The 25,140-nt window shown below is 60.0% G+C and overlaps 1 protein-coding gene across 5 annotated transcripts in view; it reads right to left on the reverse strand.

The window, feature by feature from the left end:
* Positions 1-1,522: 1,522 nt before the first annotated feature.
* AGPAT3 (1-acylglycerol-3-phosphate O-acyltransferase 3) overlaps positions 1,523-25,140 on the reverse strand; it is an 86,461-nt gene continuing 62,843 nt past the window's right edge. For all 5 annotated transcript variants that reach the window (XM_045501213.1, XM_045501214.1, XM_045501216.1 and 2 more), the window contains exons 3-9: positions 18,284-18,453; positions 16,435-16,596; positions 15,205-15,358; positions 14,530-14,632; positions 11,906-11,981; positions 7,167-7,365; positions 1,523-6,564 (exon numbers count right to left, since the gene is read on the reverse strand). In XM_045501213.1, coding sequence (XP_045357169.1) covers positions 6,476-6,564; positions 7,167-7,365; positions 11,906-11,981; positions 14,530-14,632; positions 15,205-15,358; positions 16,435-16,596; positions 18,284-18,453 — 953 coding nt within the window. In that variant the 3' untranslated portion in view covers positions 1,523-6,475. The remainder of the gene's footprint in view (positions 6,565-7,166; positions 7,366-11,905; positions 11,982-14,529; positions 14,633-15,204; positions 15,359-16,434; positions 16,597-18,283; positions 18,454-25,140) is intronic.

Raw genomic sequence — 25,140 nt, forward strand, 5'->3', positions numbered from 1 at the left:
GGGGATCCCTTGAACCCCCTGCAAGATTCTCCCTGGGGAGGAGCTGAAAACGCCACGCCCCTCACCCCCACTCGGCACACACTCCAGGCTTTTATCCTGCCCACGTGTCACAGAACGTGCTCCTTGGCGTGACGTGCCTACGGGCGTGACGTCCTGCCCACTAGCTGCCGGGGCTGGGCCTGGATCTAGTGACCTCACCTGCAGCCTCGGAGATGTCACAGGACACCTTCGTTTCCTCACTGAGGTTTTAGCCTTCAGGGAGCACTTTCTTCAAGATGACCTTTCTTTCTTTTTTTTTTTTTTAATTTTTTTAAATGTTTATTTTTGAGAGAGAGAGAGAGACAGAGCATGAGCGGGGGAGGAGCAGAGAGAGAGAGGGAGACACAGAATCCGAAACAGGCTCCAGGCTCTGAGCGGTCCGCACGGAGCCCGACATGGGGCTGGAACTCACGGACCGTGAGATCGTGACCTGAGCCGAAGTTGGATGCTCAACCGACTGAGCCGCCCGGGCGCCCCTGGGGTTGTTCTTTTTTTAAAATTTTTTTTTTCTCAACGTTTATTTATTTTTGGGACAGAGAGAGACAGAGCATGAACGGGGGAGGGGCAGAGAGAGAGGGAGACACAGAATCGGAAACAGGCTCCAGGCTCTGAGCCATCAGCCCAGAGCCTGACGCGGGGCTCGAACTCACGGACCGCAAGATCGTGACCTGGCTGAAGTCGGACGCTTAACCGACTGCGCCACCCAGGCGCCCCCTGGGGTTGTTCTTATATGAGCACCCCGTGTTTCCCCTTACAGTCTGGGGTGCGTGTATATCTCTGTGTGTTCACGTACATGTGGTGGCCCGTGCACGGAGGCACACACACACGTGCACAAGCTGACATATGTGTGTGTGCTGGCACACGTGTACAGACACGCGTGTGTGCTGGCACGTGTGTGCACACGTGCTCGGGCACACTCACTCACACTTCTCATTGCCTCCGGCGGCCAGCAGCCGACGCCCACACACGGAGGCTCCCCCGCAGAGCCAGAGCAGAGCCGGGACGCGGGCCCGCAGAGCAGGCGGGGCTCATGGTCGAGCAGGGCCCAGGTGTCCCAGGTGTCCGTGAGACTCCAGGGGAGGAGCCCGTGGGCGCGTTCCACAGCCCCCCGTCTTCGTCCGTGGCCAGTCACGTCCAACAGGACCGAGCACACGGCCCGACCCTGCCGTTCCAAAAGACCAAACGGAACGGGTTTTGCCTCCTGGGAAGACAGCATCGTCCCACCCCAGGTCCTGCGCCTGTGTTTGTGTACGTGTGCACGGATGGGCGTGTGTACATGTGCGTGTGCACGGGCTGGAGCAGGGGTGCTCTGGGGACCAGTTTTTTAAAAACGAGGGTAGACGTGGGGCTTTGGGGCGAGCCCGAAATGTGAGCCTGGCCTCGGGTGGCCTGAGCGGAGCGTGGACGTGGATGTGGCCCCACCCCCACACAACAGAGAAGCACACCGCCGGGGGGCCGCTCCGGAGAACAGGGGACACCGTGATTCTTTCAGCTCAGTTTATTTCCACGAGACAGACACACGAGAACCTAGAATAGGTTCCAACAAGAGTCCGTTTCTTTATAAAGAAGAAAAATTGTTCCTTGGTTTTCTCCACAGAATGAATTTGTTCTTACAAAAAAATAATTTTTGATATATACATGCCTACGTTGGAAAACCTTTTGTTCTTGATGGCTTTTGAGACCCCTTTTGAGGCAGAGGGTCACTTAGCACTTTATGCACCTGCCGACTTTCTCCTTTGCCCTTGCCAGATGGTCACCCTCCTTTGCAGTTTCCCCTTCCAAAAGCATCTTCTGTGAAATGGAGAAGCTTGAAAAGTGCAGCCAGCAGGACAGCCTCAAAGAGAGCGGCCCCTCAGGGGGTGGCGTGTGCGGGTGGCCGGCCCGCGGGGAGGTCCGCCGCTTCCCCCCGGGGCGACCGGGGCTAGAAGCAAAGGAACAGAAGGAGGCCGAGGTCGCTCTCATCTCTACTGTGGAGGTTTCGTCCTTCTCTGGGACAGCAGCGATTTTAGTAAACACGCATGGCGCCTGCAGCATTTTATCTAGAAGGTACCATCACTCAGGCAGGTTCGCACATGCCCGTGTACAAAGTGATCTTTACGGAGCGCGGCAAACACAGCCAGCTGTTTGGGACACACGCTTTTAAGATCTAAGGTAGCTCCCCCAAGCCCCACCCCACCCCCACAGGCTCCTAGAGGCCAAAAATACCGCTCTCCTCAACTACATACAGCTTGTGAGTAGCAAAACTTGTAAAAAAACGAAGTGTACAAAAGGAAACATTCATATAGTACATTTGCACCCTGTATATAACGTATCACTCTTCGAAACTGGCCGACAGTCGGGTGTGATAGGTCATCGGTGATGGAAGAAGATCCCCAGCGCCCAGCGCCTGCACGAGTCAATGGTTTGCGTGGTTTTTCCCGAGAGAGAGACTCCCGTCACAGTTACAGCGTTTGTGGACGGTCTTCACGTTCAAGAAGCCACTTGAATTTCCCGGCATCGAGGCAAGTCACGTCTGATTGTCACAGCGCACGATTCTGAGACAATAAATACAAGCAGAGCAGAGGGGCGTCTCTACTGAATCAAGTCGCTCTGGCTCCGTTCAACCAGCCTAATTCACTCAGTGCCTTTCAGTGCCTCGTTCACAGTGCGATTTCTGTCCCCTTTTGCAACAGAGAGAAACTAAAAGGTTTATGAACAAAGAGACAAAAGGCTTAGAACCGTTGAGCAATCGTCTTTGAAAAGAATATTCGGCTGGTGGCGGGGCTGACCGGTGTCAACTCCTCCAGCCACCTCCTGGGTCCCCGAAAAGTGCTCTTGTCCTCTCATGTCCCCGAGCAGTTTGTGGGAACGTCACCGGTTTCACCAAACCGGACGGCGGCAAATGCCTGCGGTGACACTCGGTGCATGTGTGTCCATCCCCCAGCCACGCGGAACGGAGCGTCACGTCCTCCGTCCCAGACCCGACCCTGTGTGTGTGTGTGCGCGCGTGTCCAGGCCCCAAGAGGCGAGGACGTGGAGCCCGGGGGGGGGTGACGTCCGCGCGCACCCTGGTGGCCCCGGGTGCTCACGGAGGCTCGCTTTTCTTCAGGAGCTACCTCGCGAGAGAAAGGGGCGGCACATGGGCCAGGGACGTGCCGTGTCCAGAGGAAGCAGGTAGGCGTGCGGGGCCCTCCGTGTTGGCCCTAAGCCTGGTTACACCGCGGAAGGGTTAGAAGCCACATCACACCGCTAAACACCGAGTGCCGCATGCCGGGGAAAGCATGCAGGTCTGGGTGCGAAATCTGAAGCGTGAGTTTACACACGAGGCTGAACGGTGCGGCTGAAAACCAGCAGGCTGGAAAGATCCTATTTGGCTGGTCCTGGAGGCGTCTCGGGCAGAGACAAAGCAACATGCAGAGAGTTACTTATCCGTCACCCCAGAGAGGACACAAATCGGTAGCCACGTGGGCCCGGACAGACGGGAGCCTCCCGAACCGCACGTGACTGAGCCCACTGCTGTTTCTTGAGATCAGCCTCAACGCTCGGGAACTGCATGGGCGGGAGGAAGGGTTCCCGAGCCACGGTGCACGAGGAGGGGTCCCGGGGACGGACAGCTAGAGACCCAGCACGCGTCAGTGAGCGTTCCTGCCCTGTTTACAATGGAGTGCTGCTCACACCGTTTTCTGTGGCTCTTTGGCGGTCTGTGGATGCAGAGCTCGTGTCTACGAGAGGCTGTGCTTCCTGAGGACGGGCTGGAGGGGACACAGGAAGGACGCGGCCACCAGGCCCAGTACGGCCGGTGCCACTTTTTCCTTCGGATTAATCGCAAACGAGGACGGGCTCTCTTTCTGACCAGCGAAGCCCTTCCCCAGGGCCTCCTGGCCTGCATGCAGTGGGGACTGTCACTGACGCCACCAGAGTCCCCGGGTGCTGCTAGCTGCCACAGAGTCACCAGGAAGTGCCACAGGCACCTTAGAAGCCCCTGGAACTCGGGGGGGGGGGGGGCGGGCAAAGAATCTGTGGTCCTCTCCCCAGCTGGACACAGAGGGGGGGGGCACCCACAACCCAAACTCCACTCGCCAGGCGGGGCGGACCAGACGCGGCACCTGGTGCCTGAGAGGCAAGCCGCCCGCGGTCCCCAGGCTTGGAGCTCAGCCCGTGGGGTGCTCACGGGGGGCCTCCCGCCGCGCCTCCGGCGAGTGGGGGCGAGGGCTCCGGAGGCGCACGGAGCGGCAAGCTGGCCCGGCAGAGGGGGTCTGCCCACGTCGCCCGCGCTCCCCGGCCCACCGCCCCGCGTGGAGGGCGCCAGAGTCCGGGCCCTGAGCCACCCCCCGCTGCGGCCGGCTGGCACCGTCCAAACACGTGGCCTCCACGTGGACGTGACGTCAGCCACCAACGATGTTGAGTTGTGGGTGTGAAGGAAAAGAAAAGAAGAAAAGCACTATTCTGCGATTTATTAATTTTGAAAATTAAAGGAGCCCCCTCTCCCTCTCCTGCTAAAGTGGACGAAAAGCAAAATCCATCCCCCTCCAAAAAGAAACAAAAAACAGAAAAACGAAAAACAACCCCCCCCCCCAAAACGTCCATGGTGAGGTTTGATTGCTCTCAAGGTCTGGAAACCAAATGCACGGGCTCATCTGTGTTAGCTCAGAAGGGAATCACCAAGACTTAAGACCTACGCCCGCCCTCAGCCTCCATCGTACCCGGACCCCACACGGCCCCTCCAGTGGCTCCGGGAGGAGGGTGCCCGGTACGTAGTCATTTCAGGGGGAGAGAACTTCTCTGGCCAAGGAGAAGCATGAATTACAAGGTCCAAGACCTAAACCTGGGCCTTCTAGGAACCGCATGCACACAGGAGTGCCCTCCCACCGTCTCAAGATGCTTTAGGTGTTAGTGAGTTAGCACAGGACACAAACACAGAAGCCGGGAGCAGCATGCCACAGGAGAGCAGACTAACCCGAGGTGGCCCCCCCTGCAGCGGGGGGAGGGCGGGGTGCTCTCACACAGAACCCAGCAGCGTCCTCGTCCTAGAGACCGCGTGCTGTCCCCAGAGAGCCTCCCAGAATACACACTTAGGGCTGATGCAGAGGCACTTGTCCAATTTAGTCTATATTTTCTCCATGCCTCTTTCCTCCACCTTTTCTCCTAGAAAAGCCAACCTGCCTCTATTCGGCACGCTGGCTCCAGTGCACCAGGGCTAACACCCGTTACTTTTCCTTCCTTTGCTAAAAAGAGGGGGGGGGGGGGAAAGGCGAGGGGGGTGTGACTTGAAAACAGCACGCGGGAGGTTTAAGAAAGAAGTCTGATGCAAGCGGGTGGACAGCAGGATGCTTGAGCCGAGCCTGGGGAGAGGCCTGCTGGGGAGCCCCACGCCCAGGGCTGCAGAGAAGTCGGGACCCTGGCAGACACCCCACAGCAGGGGGAGCTGAGGCGGGGCAGTGCTCCCAGGCCCCCAGGCGAAGCCTGCGCAAGGAGGTGCCCACCCCCGCCCCGGGCACCCAGGCACCTGCTCGGGGAAGGGAGGGGGGGCCACCACCTCTACTTCTCAGGGAGACGAGAGCCATGAACAGACCAACAGTAAAAATAAAACCCCTAGGAGCCGACGAGCTCCCAGGGAACAGTCTCCAACCGCCTCCAGAAGAGAGGAGGTCTGGTGGGGACGTTCTTTGAAACCAACATCCAAGAGGCCCGTGGGCTGCAGGGCAGCTGTCCCCGGGGCTGGCGGCAGGGGTGCGGCCCAGTAGAGGGGCTGACGACTGAGCAGGGAAAAAGAGGGACAGAGGTCTCAGGGGGCGGATCACTTTAGAAACGGATGTAAAGTGCTTCCACACAGGCTCAGGGAGGAGCCAGGCAGCCGGGGTGGGGCGTCCCCACCGCCAGCTCAGGGGCACCTGCCCGGCCACCTGGCGCTCGGCCCGCCCTGGTCACCGGAGAACACGCGGCGGGAAGTGTAAAGACAGGACGGGCAGGTGCTTTGTGGGCCTGGGGGCTGACATGTCCTCGTTCCCGGGAGGGCCGGGGAGCGTTTGCTGGGGTCAGGGGAGGAGGCGGGGGGGGGGGCAGGGGGAGTTCCCAAAATAACTGGTAAAAACCAAAAATGGATCTAAGTTTAAGAAGAGAAAGCAGCCGAAGGCTCCCTCTGGCAGGCAGAATTCTCGCAAGGTCGCGGTGGGGTGGGACCCGGCCCCCCGCAGCGGTGGGCCCGCACGCACGGCGCCCTCGGAGCCTGGCTCGTGGGACCCTGGGACCCCGCCCGGGGTGCCGCTGGCGTCTTCGTCCGCAGGCCTTCCGACGGCTTTGCTCTTGGCTCAAGGTTTATTGGTTGATATTAGTCACCAGTTAATAAGAAAAATAGTTTCTAAGTGTCTTTTCCTCCGATCTGGGTGTGTGGTTCTGGTTTTAATTGAGTTAACTGGACACTGCCGTCGGGTTACGTGTGCGCAACCACAGCCAGGAATCACTCCTTTTTCTTAAATTCTTGGTTTCCGTAGCTAGAGCCTTTTTCTATTTCAGTTACTCCTATTAGCCGGCGGACTCCAAAGGAAGCTTTGAAATAGGAAAGAGGCAAGGTCAGACTGATGGCTTGGCCGTCCCACGAGGGAACTCGCTACTGGGCAGGGTCCCGAGGGGATGGCAGGCCAGCCCTCTCCCCTCCCCCGGCCCCTCCCACTGCCGTGCTCAGCCCGTCTGGGGGGGAGTGATGGCCTCCGCTCCTCCAGCGACAGGAGGTGGGTGCGGGCCTCGTGGGGGCTGCACTGCCCTGTGAGGTGCCCAGGGACAGACTGGGTGCCCGTCCATCCGACAAGGATACCTGGGGGGTCCTGAGCGCCCACGATTCTGTTCGGGACAGTAATGACCATGTCCTCAGAGACCCTCAGACCATCAAGCCCCCCCAAACCCCCCAAACCCGAATGCAGACAGAGTAGCTCAGGGACTCCCCACAGGCGCCTGCCCAGTTCAGCGCAGGATGCCACGAGAGCACGTGGCCCTGGGACCTGGCTGTGGTCTCCAGACCCTGTGGCTTAGCGGACAGAGCCCGCTCTCTGAGGCCAAAAGGGCTCCAGGCGCACCCAGCTCCCTGCGGAGCTCTGCGGCTGGCGCTCAGAAGATCCCCGACCCTGAGCTGTGCTATCATTCGCGTGCGTTACCTGCCCCCACAAACCCCAGGAACGTCAGGATCAGGAGGGGGGAACCACTCGCAAAGACGCCGAAGACACAGCTGAAAAGAGGAGACAGCAGGACCGTGGCCCAGAAGAGGAAATTGAGAAGCGTCCACGGCCTTCTGGCAGGTTTGAACTGCTCTCCTGGAAACACGCCCTTCTGGTTATACATCTCCTGCAACGCGTCCTGAAAGAGTCAACGACAGTGGCCGCTGTACTGACCGGTACTGACCACGGAAACGGACTCAGTCTAAAACAGTTCCGCGTAAAGAAAGCGGCGAGCCGTGAGTGCGCGGCAGATGCGGGACGGTGTGTCCTTTGCGGAGCCCCTCGGCTGCTTGTGTCAAAGCTCAAAGCCAGCCAGGCACAGGCAGTCACCTCCACCTTGACCTCATCACCTCCTGCTACCTTCTGAAGGCGGGGCGGGTGGGGCACGGCCTTGACCTGCCTGGAGCCCAGTCGTGCACCTGCCACAACGCATCCCCCTGCCCCCAGGTCTCCCAGGGGAGGGGCTCCTCCCGTCTGGGACATCCTTTCCTGCAGGCACCTGTCTGCTTCCCGGGGGGAGGGGGCGTGGCTCCTCTCGGGGCTGCTGGTCCCGCCCACTGCCCTGTCTAACCAGGAGGGCTCAGGCCCACCCCCTGTCGACACCCACCCGGGAGTGGTGGCAGGATCCTGCCTGCAGGGATGGGGGAGGGGGAGGGAGGCGGCCAAGCCCGCCCGCTGTCCTGAGGGAGGACCTGTACAAAAGCCAGGTGCTCGTGGCCCCCGGGGCACGTACACACCCGCTCCTCCCGGGCGGAGGCGGCTCCGCACCGTTCTGAACGGCCCCCCCGGCGGGAAGCGTGTGCCAGTGTGCACATGCACTCGGCGTGTGGCCCTGGCCCGCATTTCAGGGGGAACGGCACTCACCCACGGCACACGGGAGCATTCAGACTCGGTCACATTGGGTCTGTCTCACTGAGACGAAATGCTGGGCCCGACCCGCCAAGGCGGCCTCTTGGAGCTGGCTCTCGGAGCTCGTGCCCTCTCCTCCCGACCCTCCCCTGCCCCGCCTGCTCCCTTCCTTGCAAACCTCTGCTCAACATGCTGGCGCTGGCGAGGATCCCAACCGCCAATGCCTGCAGACCCCTGACCTCATCCCCCCCGAAGCCTGGCGGCGGAGGGGCCCCGGGGCCACGGGCCCAGAGCGCACATTCTAGGAGGGCTCGAGTGGCCAGGAGGCAGGAGCGCTGGCCTCAGGGTACCACTTCCTGACCGTGCAGCAGGCGCGCAGACGGCGTGAGGGCAGGAGGCCGGGAGGCCCAGGGACGGCTCCGCCTGGCACCCGCAGCCCCGTCTCCACATCTGCAGAATGGGGAAGCCGCGGGGCACGACCTCTGTACTCCGCTGGTGAGAGCGTGGTCCGTTCCTAGGTTATGACCGGAGGTAGCCGTGTAGGGTGTCAACGTCTCTCGAGGCTGTTTGTGGCATCGGGATCCAAGTGCTGAGTCTGGTCACTGCAGGGGGCCAGCCGGACCCTCTACTCACACCACCCGGGGGGCAAGGGGCCTCTCACGCTCAGCGTGAACTGGGCGTCTCCTCGAAGCACAGCTTAGAAACCTTTCGCAAAGGGAGTAGGCTACGCCAACGGTGACAGCACGAGTCCGTGTCTCCAAGAAACACGCAGCACAGAGCGGGACACGACCTGACTGCCCGCAGAGGGGACAACAGGCCGTCACCCGTGGCGCAATGCCAGAAGGGGGCATTTAAGCGGAGTGAACTGGGGTGCCCGGCTGGCCCGGTCATTGGAGCAGGACTCCTGATCTTGGGGTCGTGAGTTCGAGCCCCACGTCGGGGGTGGAATTTATTAAATTAAAAAAAATTTTTTTAAAGATCTTCTAAAAGAAAAGGAGTGAATTAAATTTACGTACGTCCACGCTGACAGACATAAAAATGATGGTGACCGGAGAAAGAAAAAACAGACAGCACACGGTATGCGGTCCTTACTGTAAAATACATGTGACAGGAAGGACAGCCGAGCCTACCGTATTAGTATATGTCTCGATACTCGAGAAAAACATGGCAGATAATATAAAAATACCCCAAAAAGTCGCGGATGTCAAAACTTGTCGCTTGGTGCATTTGCACCAGGTGATCTGGGGAGGTACACCTGGGAGCCGGAGATGAGGCCCCCGCTCCGTCCCCTCCGGGGTCACCATGCTCCCCCCACACCGATCACACACACGCTCAACGGGCACGCGTGCGAGACGCGCTGGCAGCCTCCCGTGAGGGGCGTCATACGTCCCCCACACACCGCGGCCGGCTATCTCCGTACACCACATCCCCAAGGTGTAGCCGTGTTGATGGTCCGCAGTTCGTTCACGCGGATGGAATCGCAGCGAACGGAAGCACACACACGGGGTCCCTATTTTCCAGGAACGCGCCACCAGGTCATGGCTCATCTCGCGCTGTGCAAATGCCGTTGCTCACAAATGTCTGTGGCAAGAGTTTCAAACTCTTTGATGCGGACCTAGATTCAGGGACGCATTCCCCGCTTCCAGCTGGCGAGTGCCAGGTCTGCCTTTCCACCGACCCGAGACACACACGCCGTACGGATCTGCACGTAGGCTGCGTTTCTCTTCGGGAGAGAGCTGTGTTCTTGGAAATCCCGCGTTCCGTCTAAGTTTTCAAATGCACGGGCATTAAGTGAGAGATCCTACTCTCACCATTGTCCTCTGCTCTCTGGTCAGCTCACCTTTCTGTCTCTACTGATGCAATTACGCTTCTAACTGGTCGGTCTTGCCCGGGGATTTCTAGATCATTAATATTTTCACAGGAAAAGCACGCGGTACAGCTGATTCCCTCCTGTGGCTTTGCTTTCCGTCACAATGACGTATGCTGTTTTTATTATTTTCTTTGTTCTATTTTGTGTGTGCTCTCTGTTTTTCGATGTGTATTCACGTATAACGTATGCACCTGCCAGAGTGCTGTGTGCGGTTGCTGTGAGGACAAAACGCGCGTAAGACATTTAGAAGAGGTTGTGATACATAGTAAGACGTGTGTCTAATGTCAACGTGACGGTCATTCCCTCCCGGGGAATCGGTCTTTTCTCTCTGGTTGTTCTAAGAGCTCCTGGTTGTCTTTGGTGTTCTGCAATTTCAGTGATTATTGGGGAGTGGATAGCTTTTCACTTACCCTGTTCCAGACTTGTGGCTCTTGAACCTGACGAGTGCTAGAAGCTTGACGGCGGTCTTCTGACCCCTGCTCCTCACCACTCCTGTCTCTTACCCACCAGCAGTTCTTTTCTGGACCTCTCACTTTGCCCTCCGTGTTTTCTGTACTTCCTTTTATGTTTGCACTCCCTCCTGCTACCTGCCCAGGAATTTCTTCTCCATCTTCCACTTTACTAATTGTGTCTTCGGCTGTATCAAATCTGCTGTTCAATCTATTAAGATTTTACTGTCAACAGCCAGATTTTTCCTGCCTATATATCCGACTTGGTTTTTCTTAAATCTGCCTTTTTTTCTGCAGCTCCTTCTCTTTTCTTTTCAGTTCCTTCTTTGTGCCCCATCGCTTCGGACGCACTGATTTTAGTCTCTGACAGTTCCACTGGCTGCAGTTTTTGGAGAGTTTACCTCTTCGGTGCTTTGTGCGCCCTGCCCACGTGGTCTGGTTATGAGCGCCTCCCCGACAGAATTTTCTCCGTGGAGATCGTGAGCAGCTGAGGTTTGGAGGAATGTCCCTCCGGTCCTGCGTGGGCTTCTCTCAGGAACTCTAGTGATTTGCCTAGAACCACTTGAGTTGATATTTTGGTTAAATTCTCCTTGAGCTGTGTTGCTAGCATAGCCGTTCGAGGGCAGACCTGTGGTTACGTGTTATCAGGGAGCCCTTGTTCAGACCAAGAGGAGAAGGGGGAGCGTCAGAGCCATTTCCCTGCGCTGGAAAGTAGGTTTCTTTCAGTTCACCGTGTGAGGGAAAACTCTCGAGGGTCCTGAGGCCTGGATCTCAGGATCTCAGGAACCTGGCATGAGATCAAACCCTGATCTTCTGTTCCGGGTAGGCGCTAAAAATCAAGACTCCGGGTTAAAGGGACTTGCAAAACCCGCTGGTGGAGCGTGGCATTCCCGGGTCACGGGCTCGCCACCTGCTTTTCAGCTCAACCTCCTTTTTTGACTCCTAGAGATTTCCCAGATTTTCTTAAGGGCTCGTCGGTGCCTTTAAAAGGGTACTTGTTGAATGCAGAAAGGACTTTCTCATTCTCTAAGCCTCCCACGATGCTGAGGATGAAGATCTAACGTCCTGCCCACGTACGGAAACCAAGCTGGCAGGGCGTTCAGGGCAGGGCGTGCTACAGGGGAATGGAGAGGGAAGGACCAGGGTGGGTGGCATAAGGATAACCTCATGTCACCTGTGGCGTGCACACGTGCACACGCACGCACACACACACACACACACACGCCATATATATATATATATGTGGAGGCTACAGATCGATACCTTCTTTTACACGAAAAAAGGAAACAAATGTGACAGAACGTTAACCAGCCGCGGTTGTGGAAGCACCGGGTTATCCTTTACACTCGTCTCCAGCGTGTTGATTTCTCACAAGAAAATGGAAAGAATAAAGAAGGTAGAAGTGTTCGAAGACTGCAGACGCCCCGCCCCCGTCCGGAAGGTCCCACCTGCCCTGCGAGCCACCCCTTCGAGACCTCTTCACCAGCCCCCGGGGAGGAAAGCTGAGTTACCTTCTCCTGGTACAGTTTGTGGAGCCACTGAGCTGCTTCCTTTTCATCCAGCGGGATCTCTTCCAGAGGGAATCTCCTGTTTTGTTAAGATCGAGAGCAAAGTGGCTCACTGTTGGATGGCATCGCACAGAAAAGGGGACATAATCGTGGCACAGCTCGGTTATTCTCTGCCCCCTCCCCCCGCCTTTTCTGGTCACGCCTCACTCTCAATTCCTAAAAAGACACAAATGTCGAAGGCGTCCACCCGGGCACAGTGGAGCGCCTGGAGCCCTGCGGGACCGCGGGGGCCCCGGAGGGAGGGCCGGGAGACCATTCACCTTCGAGGCAAAGCCAGCGACTCTCACGAGGGGTTCTCCTGAGCAGATCGTGCCCCGTTCCCACTGTGGAGGGCGGGCATTTGTGGGCTGCAGCAGGAGTTTGGGTCTTAACGGTTCGTTCTTTGGAAATAGTCAGAACTGAGAGTGTCTTCCACTAGGCCAAGAAAATGATGTATTTCACAGACGAAAGCTACGCGCTCCAAACACGAAAAGCGAGAGAGATTCAGGACTTCAATCTTCACTCACAGACAGCTGACTCCAGTGAAGACACGAACTTATTTACGAAAGTGATCAGCAGCCGCATTACCGGCCCTGGAGCCCGGGTGTCCAGCTGGGGAGGGGAACCGGGGCAAGGACGGGGACCCGCGGCAGCCGCGGCACCTGAGATCGCCAGCAGGGGGCGCCGGGGCCCACCCAGCAGGCCAGAGTAAGGGCGGCCCTGGGAGAATCTCTGTGGCTGAAGGCATCCTAACCCTGTCTCTAAGAAAATGGAGAACTTTGCTTCTGCGGATTAGATAGACCTCCCGACCTTCCCCGTATTTGAAAGGAAAACGGCAAAGTTTTATAAGCACACGTGCTGTCAGACATGGGAGTGACGCGGGGGCCACACGACACGCAGCCTCTGGGTGGCTCTGTGGACCCCCAAAGTTCTTGGGAACTGGTGTGCCACGGGTGAGGACACGAAGTTCAGAAGGGGGCTGTCTACAGAGGGATGGCTGCTAAGGGCTTCAAACTCACTCGACTGCCCTCCCTGGCTGTCCATCCACATCCCAGAGTGGATGCCGCAGCCACGTTCTATCACAAGGCGGCCACGTGCAGTATGAAACGTACAAAATAAGGACTCAAAATGGTGCTAAAAATAAAGTTAAAGACGGGCATCTATCTCCTGGCGTCGACTCAAGCCTCTTCAAGGCTTCTGCCCCAAGGGCCAGCACAGACACCGGGAGCTCGGGCCACCACCACCAAATGCCCCTGACCTTGCCCCCAGGGCAACTTCACCGGGAGGGGACAGGAGGTGGGGTCAAAGGGGAAAGCCCCCTCGGGCCAGGAGAACTTTGGCTGGGTTATAAGCATGTTTTACACTCGTCGGAATCCTGCTTTTATTCAAAATACCCCAATGGCAAGTATCACAAAACAGGAAGTTGAAGCCTTTAGAAGCTCTAAGCACATATCCATTACGAGATTAGGTAAAATATAACTCCATGCCTTCTGCAATAAAGGGCACGACGAACAGAGGAAGGAATGGGTCTCCTCCTGCTGGTGGGGGGCGGGGGGCACCGTCCACTCGGAGAGGCAACCGGTGCGGCGGCCGTGGGCACCGGCCTGGGGCTGGACCGCAGAGTTCCCCCAGCTCCTTCACCCGCCAGCTCGGACCCCGGTGGCCGAGACGCACCCCTGACTCCCCGGGGACCGGCTAGGTGAGGGAGGACACAGAGCCCACCCCTGTTGTCACTGCCCCGGACCACGGCATGTGTTCTGGTCGTAATCACGGCCAGGGTCAGGTCAGCTCCAGATCAGCCATGCAGTCCCTGGTGGTTCTAGAGGCCTAAGGGCAAGGATCCCGGGCTCTCTCCCCACCCCAGGATGCAACGAGGCCTTACACCTACTTCGAGCCAGTCTGCTGCCAACTTCAGAAGGAAAAAGCCTCCCGGCTTACTCTTCACACTCACAAAGTCATTCCTGGTGGGGAGACTAGGTGTTGTCGTTTCAAACATGTACCTGCTCACGTTCTCCACACTCACCGGACGGGGGGCCTCTGACGAGGGCCAGCGTGACCGGCTAGACACCCAGCCGGTGCTGGCGGGTGTCAGACACAGGAGCTAACGGCTCCACGGGACCCGCCCACACGCCGGGGAAGGTCCTGCCCTCCCGGGCATTTGAAGGGACGGAGGGACGGACAAGTCTCCCCAGGGATATTCGGACAGAAAGCGGAGCAGGAGGGCACGCGTGGAATCACGCTCGAGCCGGCCTCACAGTCCCCACTAAGAGCATCAGCCCCTTGAGCTGGGACAGCTCACCCTTCTGTCAAGAGCAAGCCTGGTCACTGTCCAAGCTGAACCTCACTCAGCCCCTTTTAAAAAGAAGGGGTTGCTGCTCCCCCAGAGCTTCCAGAACATTCTGCCTTTACCCCCGCACCCACCCCTCCACCCTGCAGGAGGGGTGCTTGTGTCTGTCCCCACATCTGCAGTCCTGGGGAGAAGGCTGCCTCCACTGGGCGCAGGGAGGGCCCAGTGCCAGGGGCTGGGGAGGTGGGCGGGCGGCGGGGGGCGGGGGGTGGCTGCCACTGGCGGGGACCCTCCCACTCACCTCACGCACATGTCTGCCTCGTACTTCTTCCCGTAGAGGATCCCCAGCAAAGACGGGTTCTTGTTTCCGCGGAAATTCAGCGTGACGTCATACACGGCTGCGACTGTAGGGAGAGGTGGGGGTGAGCCCTGGGCCAGGGCCGCAGCGCACCCGCACCTGCCCCTGCGGCCGCACCACTCCGCCCCCACATCCCTCAGCGCCCACCCCTGCACCACAGCATCGTGCCCACGCCGCACGGCACGCGCGCGCAGCTCAGCACCCGCACAACCCCGACCCCGCCCCGCACAGTCCTGCGCCCCACCGCAGGCTCACCTTCCTGCCGCGTGGGTACGCGGGTCGAGTGCAGTTACTGACCGTTCGTGTCCAAATTTACTGTCTGGCTGCCTCCTACTTGCTCTGCTCTTTGTCCCCTCTCTTTGACCTTGCCTCCGTTGGGATTAATCAGGAACACATACGGTTCCCCTCGTAAGGTTTCCAGTTACACGCTTTTTCATCGCTTTGCTGATTCTCCGCTAACTAGCGTTCCATCGTGTCAGAAAGGACACGACAGCCTCACACACGTTAACCCCGCCCACTTGCCTCTGCCTGTATCTCACATGTCATTTGCGTGGCTCGGGGCAGGTCACTCTCCCGTCCTGCGGCGCGCAGAGCCCGGGGCAGGTGGCGGCCGCTTACCTGTCCCCCGGAGGCACTGGACCGCCGTGGTGAAGCCCTTGGTCCGAGGCAGCAGGTGGTACTTGAGGGCGGGCAGCCCCTTGGAGGCGGCCACCTCCATGCTGACACGGTGCTTCTTCTCCGTGAAGCGCGTGCCCTCGCAGTACAGGAGGAACTAGGACGCGAGCGAGAGCGGGGACGGAGGTTACCCCGGCGACAGGCCCCGGGGAACGTTCCCACCCACAAAGCGCGCATCACCGAATCTGTCAAACTGGCGGAACACTCTAGTGACCAGCACGTGGCATCGCTGCAAACGCCGTTCTGTTCAGGGCTGCGATCCACGCTCCGGCCACACAAAGTCCCTCACCCAACGGCTGACGGCATTTCACTCGTTCTCAAAGAATGCAGAGCCCAACTTCCCGGAAGCAGGAAGGTGTCCCTGCAGCCTTCTGCCCCCCCCGAGCGGAAAACAGGCTTTCATCCCTTTGCCTTAACGTGAGGGTCAGAGATGCTGAGAGGGGAGCCGCTTCTCAAAGAACTACTCTGCCAGAGACCGGAAAGAAAGATTAGAAAGAGAAACGCCGTTCGGGCGCCTGGGGGCCCAGTGGGTCAAGCGTCCGACTCTCGTTCTCAGCTTAGGTCATGATCTCACGGTTCCGGAATTTCCGGCCCCACGTCAGGCTCTGTGCAAACAGTGCAAGAGCCTACGTGGGATTCTCTCTCTCTCTCTCTCTGTGTGCCCTTCCCCTGCTCACACGTGTGTTCTCTCTCTCTGCCCCGCTCAGAGTACACGTGCGCTCACACAACAACAAACAAACTTAAAAAATAAAAAGAAAGAAACCATCTTCAAACCGACTGATATCTGCAATTTCAGACGGCCATCCCACCAAACCCAGGTGCCTGAAGGGTGGAGGTTGTGAACAGCAGGGTAGATCTTCTTGGGGCCGAGGCACAAACGTATCCCCCAGAACCATGGGGTCCCTGGGGTTTGCTCCGCAACCTGGCTCCCCCCGCCCCGAAGCTGCTCCCCGCAGAGAAGTCTCCTGAGGGGCCCTCAGGGCAGCTCTGGTCCCACAGCCCCGCTGGGGACGCAGGAAGGGGCTCCCGTCTGGGCTGCAGCGGGGGGAGGAGCGGCCCTGGAGGGACGCCCCGGCCTGCAAGTTCAGGTGCAGGAGAGCCCGTGGGCCGACAGCGGCTGGCTCAGGCCCAGGCCGCGGGGGTTCTGGGCCCGGGTGGCCGACGGGCACTCACCCACATGTACTCGGGGTAGTCCGCCAAGCGCTCCAGCCCCCGGATGACGGTGTCCCGGTCTTCCTCCCACCTCCGCTTGCAGAACACGATCTCCAGGAAGTACCACGTCCAGCCGATGAGGGGGACGTACAGCAGCTCCCTCTTCGCCAGGACTTTGGAACTCTGGGGGGGGGGGGGCAGGTGGCGAGGGTCAGAACCCCCTCAGGCGCCCCGGACCGGCTGGGTGTCTGGGGACTTCGCCATCAGGGAGGAGGCCGGGCTCTGAGCCTGGCCGCCGGTTTCAGCGTGACCCCAAGCACGCAGGCGCGCTGTCCCACAGGCGAGGAGGCTGGGGCGCGGGCCTGGCGGAGGGAGGGCGCCCGCCGTGGCCGCCGGGCCTGGGGCTGCCTGAGGGTGACCCGGGGCCGCCAGGAACAGCAGCTTTCTCTGCAGGGTCTCCTCGGCCTGCCTCCCGGGGCCCTTACCTGACACAGCTCAGCTGGCAGGGACCCTTCCCCAGAGGAAATGTCAGAAACCTGAGCTGGAGACAAGCCCCAGGAGCTGTGGGTGCCCGGACCTCAGACTCTGGGAGCAGAGGGACCAGGGGCCTTCCTTTCCTGGGAAGGAAAACCCAGACACCAGGGACCCCCGCATGGCTCACCCCCAGCGCCTCCTAGGACCCCCCATCCCTCACCCCAGCACCAACTAGGACCCCCTATCCCTCATCCCCAGCACCTCCCCGGACCCCCCCATTCCTCACCCCCAGCACCAACAAGGACCCCCTATCCCTCACCCCAGCACCTCCCAGGACCCCCCACCCCTCACACCCAGCACCTCCCCAGACCCCTGCACCCCTCACCCCCAGCACCTCCCTGGACCCCCCCATCCTTCACCCCCAGCACCTCCCCGGGACCCCCCACCCCTCACCCCCAGCACCTCCCTGAACCCCCCACCCCTCACCCCCAGCACCTCCCCGGACCCCCCCCACCCCTCACGCCCAGCACTTCCCCGGACCCCCCCACCCCTCACCCCCAGCACCTCCCTGGACCCCCCATCCCTCACCCCCAGCACCTCCCAGGACCCCCCACGCCTCACACCCAGCACCTCCCCAGACTCCTCCACCCCTCACCCCCAGAACCTCCCTGGACCCCCCCATCCTTCACCCCCAGCACCTGCCCGGGACCCCTGTGTGGCTCACCCCCAGCACCTCCCAAGACCCCCCACCCCTCACTCCCAGCACCTCCCTGGGACCCCCATGTGACTCACCCTCAGCACCTCCCCGGACCCCCCACCCCTCACCCCCAGCACCTCCCGAGACCCCCCCCCCACCCCTCACCCCCAGCACTTCCCCGGACCCCCCCACCCCTCACCCCCAGCACCTCCCTGGACCCCCCACCCCTCACCCCCAGCACCTCCCCGGACCCCCCACCCCTCACCCCCAGCACCTCCCCGGACCCCCCACCCCTCACCCCCAGCACCTCCCGAGACCCCCCCATCCCTCACCCCCAGCACCTCCCTGGACCCCCCACCCCTCACCCCCAGCACCTCCCCGGACCCCCCACCCCTCACCCCCAGCACCTCCCCGGACCCCCCACCCCTCACCCCCAGCACCTCCCCGGACCCCCCACCCCTCACCCCCAGCACCTCCCCGGACCCCCCACCCCTCACCCCCAGCACCTCCCGAGACCCCCCCACCCCTCACCCCCAGCACCTCCCTGGACCCCCCACCCCTCACCCCCAGCACCTCCCCGGACCCCCCACCCCTCACCCCCAGCACCTCCCCGGACCCCCCACCCCTCACCCCCAGCACCTCCCGAGACCCCCCCATCCCTCACCCCCAGCACCTCCCTGGGACCCCCGTGTGGCTCACCCCCAGCACGCCAAACCGCTCGCACATGGTCCACCCACAGAGGAAGTCGATTTCGAAGTTGTGGTTGAGGATGACGACGGCGTGCTCCTTGCCGAAACGGCCCACCGTGGCCTGGTCAGTGAAGAGCGTGCACTCCGTGCAGGACCACCACTCCAGAAGCATGACCAACTCTGCGGACACACGGGAGCAGCGTGAGCGGGTAGGGGGCTGCGCTCGGACCCGGGCCCCCACTGTGGGCGGGCACAGGCCGAGCCTGTGCTCCAGGGGACGTTTACAGAATGTCCATCCAGAGCGGGGTTTCCCGCTGGAAATGAGTCCTGACGGTTTATGTTTCATAAGTTAGGTTTTCCAAAATTATAATTACCCTTTCTAAACAAAAGTCAGGTAGGGGCGCCTGCGTGGCTCAGTCAGTTAAGCATCCGACTTCGGCTGGGGTCACGATCTCGCGGTCTGTGAGTTCGAGCCCCGCATCGGGCTCTGTGCCGACAGCTCGGAGCCTGGAGCCTGCTTCGGATTCTGTGTCTCCCTCTCTCTCTGCCCCTCCCCTGCTCACGCTCTGTCTCTCTCTCTCTCTCTTTCAGAAATAAGCAAACATTAAAAAAATTTAAACGTAAGTCAGGTAGAAGACAAACCAGAAAGCGGAAGTAGGGGAAGCCAGTAATTTCAGAGGAATGTCTTTGTGTCCAGTTGTGATTCTCACACGTGCTGTGATTTGAGGAACTGTCACATTGCAGCCGCCGACTGCGAGGGGAGAGGGGTGGGCGCACGCGCACAGTCAGCTGCGGGGCTGCTGTGGTCAGCAGGGTGGCTGTGCTGAGTCACTGCCAGCCAGCGTGGGCCCACCGACCGGGCCAGGCGTCCCGAAAAAGGTGACCTCACAGACCAGGAAGCCCGACTTGCAGGCTCAGGGTCTCCACGGGGCAGCCCCGTTCTTTCTCTGTACCAGCCCATCCGTCTTCTGAGGGGACCGTCCCTTGAGGATGGAGGGCGGGGCCTGGAGACTGGGCTCCAAGCCTGACTTCCCAGGCCTCCGTGTCCCCATTTACAGACAGGAGAAAACAGTAGCTTCCTCACGGGGGCCTCTGGAGGACTCAACGGGCTACAGCTTGTGACGTTAACACCCAAGAAGCAGAGAACCGAGGCTGGTTTCTCCTTCTGATGGGCGTCCCCAGCAGCCTGGCCTAAAGTGGGGGCTTCAAAAGTTCTGCTCCCGGCACGCTCCCGATCGTGCAGCCTCTGGGGTCTCACCTCCCTCCGTGATGGGAGCTGGATGAGAAGTATGCCCCTCGGATGATACCTGAACTCACCAGCCGAAGTCCCTGCCACCCAAGGCGGGGTCAACAGAAGAGGCCACCTGTCAGAGGCTGACTCAGCACCCGTGAACCCACCAGTCGTGGCCACGTCTATCCCACATTAGACTGCACTGGAGAAAGGCAGGGGCGTGGAACGACAAAGGATCCGAACACACACTTCTCCAAAGGTTATTCACAAGTGGCCAACGAGCACACAAGGAGACGCTCAGAATCGTCAGTCATCAGGAAAACGCACACCCGGGCCACAGTGAGACATCCCTTCCCGCTCATCAGGACGGCCATGGTCTCATACAGACGGGGGCAAGTGTAGGCGAGGGCAGGAGACACTGGAGCCCCGCACGGCGCCGGTGGGGACGCAAAAACGGTGCAGCTGCCGTGGTTGGAACGGTACTGGGCGCGATCTCAGAACAGACAGGTGGGAAGACCCAACGACCCCACCCGGGGGATCTGCCCAGGGGACACGAACGCAGATGTCCACGCAAAAGCCTGTGCACGCACGCCCACAGCCGCACTGTTCGTGACAGCCAGAAGGCAGAAACAACCCGAGCGCCCAGACTGCTGGACGGATGGGACACGATGTCTGTCCGCACTAGGTAATGTCGTCCAGCTGCACCGTGGACGGGTCTTGAAAACATCGTGCTCAGTGTGAGTCTGTCTTCAAGGACCACCTGCTGCAGGAATGTCCAGAATGGGCAAATCCATGGACAGAAAGTAGCGTACTGACCGCAGCGACGAGGGAAGTGACCGTTGGTGGGTCTGGGTTCCTTTCTGGGCTGAACCCCAAAACCACTGGGCGGTATACTTTAAGTGGGTGAATTTTATCTCGGCAAAGCTGTTGACAAGAAAAGGAAAGAAAGAAGGGAGGCCACAAGGCCACTGTGCATCTGGAAGCGCATCCCCTGTGGACCGGGCTCCCCTGGCCCCCCCACCCCCGGAGAGCTGCACCCCACAGACGCCCACACCAGGTGACGAGCCTTGCTCCTGCCCCTCCCTCTCCGGCCGACTGTCATTTAGCCGATGGCAGCAGTCCGGCAGGGCCTGGGCAAAGTTCCAGGTGCACGCTGGTCCACGAGAGACCGTGGATGAGACCGTGGCTCCGAAAGCGATCGGCTAGGGCACCAGGAAGCGGTTTCCCATGACTCTAGTAAGAAGACTTGGGGTCTGCCCTCTTAACAGCCCTTCAGCGCACAAGCCAGCATCGTTACGCGTGGGCACGGTGCTGGTGGCCACGGACCTCTCGGACCTTCTCACCTCGCACGACAAGAGTCTACGCCCCTGTGCGCCTGTAGGGTTTGCCGGCCTTGGGTCCCTCATGTGAGCGGAGCCGGGCGGTGCTTCTTCTGCGACCGGCTTATTTCGCTCAGCACGAGGTCCGGCACTTGCCTGCGTGTGGTCACACGTGGCAGGAGTTCCTCCTCTGTTTTCCACTGTACGCGGACCACATTTGCTCCATCCGCTTATCCATCGATGGACACTGAAGGTGTCCCGCGGTCGACTCCCGTGGACGCCGCCGCTGGGAGCGCGGGCAGACTCTGCAACGCTTCCTCATCGTCAGCTTGAGAGGGGCCACTGATGCCTCGACCTCCAGCCTCAGAAACGCCAAGGGCAGCGAGGGCCGTGCGCCAGCTGTGGGGTCTGCCACGCGGTCAACGTCCCGCGAATGCCGGCTTTCCCGGCCATCGCTGCGTTTCACGGAGGCATCCGGGACAGAGCGAGACAGTGCTCGTCTAAGACTGACGCAAGACGCGGAATTTCCTAAAAGGGATCTTTTTCAAGGCCGTGTCTTCACTTAGGCTTGACAACACGTGCCTCGCTCACGCTGGCACTTATGATGATGTCTACACACCCCTCGTGGCCACGACCGCTTCCCAGGACGGGCCTGGACAGCACACCGTTGGAAACCACGGCACGGGCTCAGAACAGCCACCGGCCCTTCGTGCTGGCCGGTGACAGCGGTGAGGACACTGAGGCCCGGCCCGGCCGCACTCTGCAGGCAGGCAGAGGATGACCACGTCCCGCCACGCGTCGGATCTCAAGGCGGCCACAAATGTAGGCGCGCTGCATCAGAACGGAGGGATGCGAGCACATCACCGCCGCACGTAAGGCTTCTCCGGGTCCCCGCGACCGCCGAGGGGAAGCACAGGGCAGCAGCCGGATGCACAGAAGAGCCCTGTGGGGGGCGGCTGGGCACGTGGCACCCGCGTTTGCACGCCAGGACACGGGTGGCGTCCCACAAGCAGATGTGCGCTGGCGGGCAGGCTTCCTCCTCCTAACGCACCCCCTCGCCGTGGCCAGCACTGGGGACCTCCCCCTTTCTGATGGAGGGAGAGGTCTGACCCGGGAGTGACCAGACGGACGGATACCGGCCGCCCCCTGTCGCCGTCCTGGAGATGGGCCCTATCAGAGGGTCGCCTGATGGAAGGCCGCTCTTTCCTGCCAGCCGTCGGTGGGCAGAGGGTCCCTGCCTGTGGTCCCGGCCGAGCCGGGGAGCATCTAGAATTAGCAGTTCTGCTGGTTGGCTCCTGAGCCCTCACTAATTTTTTTGCGATTCCCTCCGTTCAGGTACATGCTTGCCCTTCCACGGCGAGCGAGCGTTCCCTGCTTACCCCAGCCCCGCAAGGAACATGGCTGCGCGCGTGCTCCCTGCATCAGCTTCTGCTGTGAGGCTGGCAGTTTTCTCCTTTGCAGCCAGGAAGCTTCAGTCTTGGCCGGGTCGGCCCGGAACAGGCCATGCGTCTCCACACGTGTGCCCCTAAGCTCTGTGGCCAGACGACAGTCATGCTGGGAACGCGGAGGTCAGCGGGAGGGCGCCAGGCCTGACGGGGCGGGGACAGGACCACACATCCAGTTGAACAGAAGGCAGGTTCGGGGGCACTGAGATTCCAGGGCTCGCCGTGTGCCCCCGGAACGTAGGGGAGCCTCCCACGCGGCCCTAACATGAGGAGGACTTGCCCCTGTATTTCAGAGTAATGTGGAGAACACCCCCAAATTCAGCAGGTGCCCTGGGGGCTCCCATGGCCTGGCACTCAGCAGCAGAAGGCCGGGCTGCTGGGGGGGGGGGGGCGGGGGTGAGGGGCCCCACCCAGCCCGCTTCACCCCTCCAGCACGTTTTCTCCTCTCCACGCTCTCCGCTACTTTGTCTGTTTTGCAAAAAAGGATTTGTCGTTGCTTGTTTAATCCACCTTGTTCTAATAGTTCTGAGGTTGGTCTGATGTCTGTTTCCCACCCTGCCCTCCCTTAGCCAAGTCCAATGGTGACGTGGCCACTCTCTTCCTGGCAAATATGAGAGTGGAGGGCTGGTGGGGGTGGGGACCGGAACACTGCGCCCCCCATCCCCACCCGGACCCCTGTTTCAGCCTCACAAACCGGGCATCACTATGTAATAGGATCGTTCAGAGGTACCTACTTGCCGTTTTCTCTGACTTCCTTCTTTCTTGCAGCTCAGCCCCTGTCGTGCTGTCAGCTTTATTCTCACCAGAGAGAGTTTTCAGGTGCTTGTCCGTGGGCTGTGAGGGCTGCCACTGTGCGTTGGCCTCTGGCTGTTCCTGACTTGTGCAGGCAACTGGGCCAGGGTGGTGAGGCTCCCTCGGGGTCAAGGCCTCCCAGCCCCTGACTCGACCCCGCTGGGCCGAGACCAGGCCCATCTGCCCAGCCGGCAGGTGCCCGGCTTTCCTGTCTGGGTATTTGTACAGCCTGCCCTTTGTCTCCGTGGGCTGTGACTTCCCTGGGGCAGGTCCACGTGTGGATTCTGTTTATTTCCCTGCTGGGCACGCGCTGTCCCCCTAGAGCCACAGAACCACGTCTCCGTCCATCCGGGGGCGTCCTCGGCCATCACGGCCCCCGGCGCTGCCTCCTCGTGTCCCCCCACAGACCTGCGCGGCCCCCCTTCCTTCTTGTCGCTCCCGTGTCACACTTCCCTGGCGGGGCTCCGCCGCACGTGTGCGCCCCGCGTGCCCGTTCCCTCGTGAGCAGGGTCCAATGTGACGGAACACGCGTCTTCTAAGCGTTCACTTTAAAAACTACAATTACGGTTTTTATTTATAGAAGTTCTGTTTGATTCTTTGTCACACCTGTCGCTGTCTGTCAGTCTTTTGTTCTCCTCGGACCTCGAATTCCCATCTTATCTGTCTTGACAGATTCCTCAGGCCTAACTCGGAGCTACTGATCCCAAGAGGTGCCGCGAACCTGCTCCCCGCCGGCCACGGCTCCGGGTCCTGGTTTAGATCCAGCGTCCCCCCTCCCCTGCAGCGGGCCCAGCTGGGGCCCCTGGAAGGCAACCTCGAGATTCAGTGAGCACCCTGCTTTCTGCTGCGTGGATGGGGCGGGGCTGAGAGGTTCCCTGACTTCCTGTGAACCCAGCCGGCTTTCTCCAGGACTGAGCTCCTTAGGATCCTGCTGGAGGCGGAGTCTACAATTTTGTTTTTATCGATTAGCATTTGCCCTTTGGGTGTGTGCTCACATCACGTCTTACGTTCATCAACAACTCATTGTATTTTTCACGTCAGAGGAATTCTGGTTCTCCCCCACCCCACCCCCACACACATATCGTGTCTCATCCAGAAAAGAAACCAAACCCTGGGCACTGAAGCTGTTACGTGTGTAAGGCAAGAGAAAGCCACAGGCCGGTGTGCTGGCCTCGGCAGAGGCAGCGGGAGGTCACGGCCTCCTCGACGGGGCTCCCTTCTCTGCCCCGGAACCGGGAGGCGAATGGAGACCCACCATTCCCCACACGGCAGGCACGCGGTGGCTATTACTCTCTCTTTAGTGGAAAAGAAACATGGTCTTACGCGAAAAAATGTAAACGGCACAAAGTCAGACGTGTAAATAAATAAACGTAAACCATAAAAAAAATAAAAGGCAAAATAAACAGCAAATAAGTAAAACAAAAAAGGAAAAAAGTAGAAGGCCCTCCTCCCTGCACTCCCTGCCACTCAGTCTCCCATTGACCCCTTGAGACCCTCTGGGCACGAACGGCCGTGTAGACGTGCACACACCTCATACACACGGTGTTCAAAAAAACCAGCATGCCACGTACTTTGCGGGAGACCTTCCCTTTGCGCTTAGAAGCGTGTCTTAAGCAGCGCCAGGGTGGCTCGGTCGGTAGAACGTCCCACTCTTGGTGTCGGCTCAGGTCACGATCTCACAGTTCGTGAGTTCGAGCCCCGCGTGGGGCTCCAGGCTGACGGTGTGGAGCCGGCTTGGGATTCTGTCTCTCTCTCCCCGCCTACCCCTCCCCTTGCGCATGCTTGCGCGCTCTCTCTCTCTCTCTCTCAAAATAAATGAGTAGACTTTAGGAAAAAAGGACGTTGAAGATGGTTCTCTATCAAGTCGAGAGACGGTCCCCGGTCGGTAACGGCTGTGCCAGGCGGACTCACCGTAGCCGGCCTCCACTCATGGGCACTGCGGCTGCCGCCACTTTTATGCTAATATAGAAATGATAAGACGAGAACGTCTGTACGTATGTACTTCTGCAGATATCTCCTTATTTTGTGGATTAATCGTCAGAAGTTGCCGCTGTTCGAGCTGTGGACGCCCGCTGGCGAG

This window comes from Leopardus geoffroyi, chromosome C2, assembly GCF_018350155.1.
Source record: "Leopardus geoffroyi isolate Oge1 chromosome C2, O.geoffroyi_Oge1_pat1.0, whole genome shotgun sequence".
NCBI lineage: Eukaryota > Metazoa > Chordata > Mammalia > Carnivora > Felidae > Leopardus > Leopardus geoffroyi.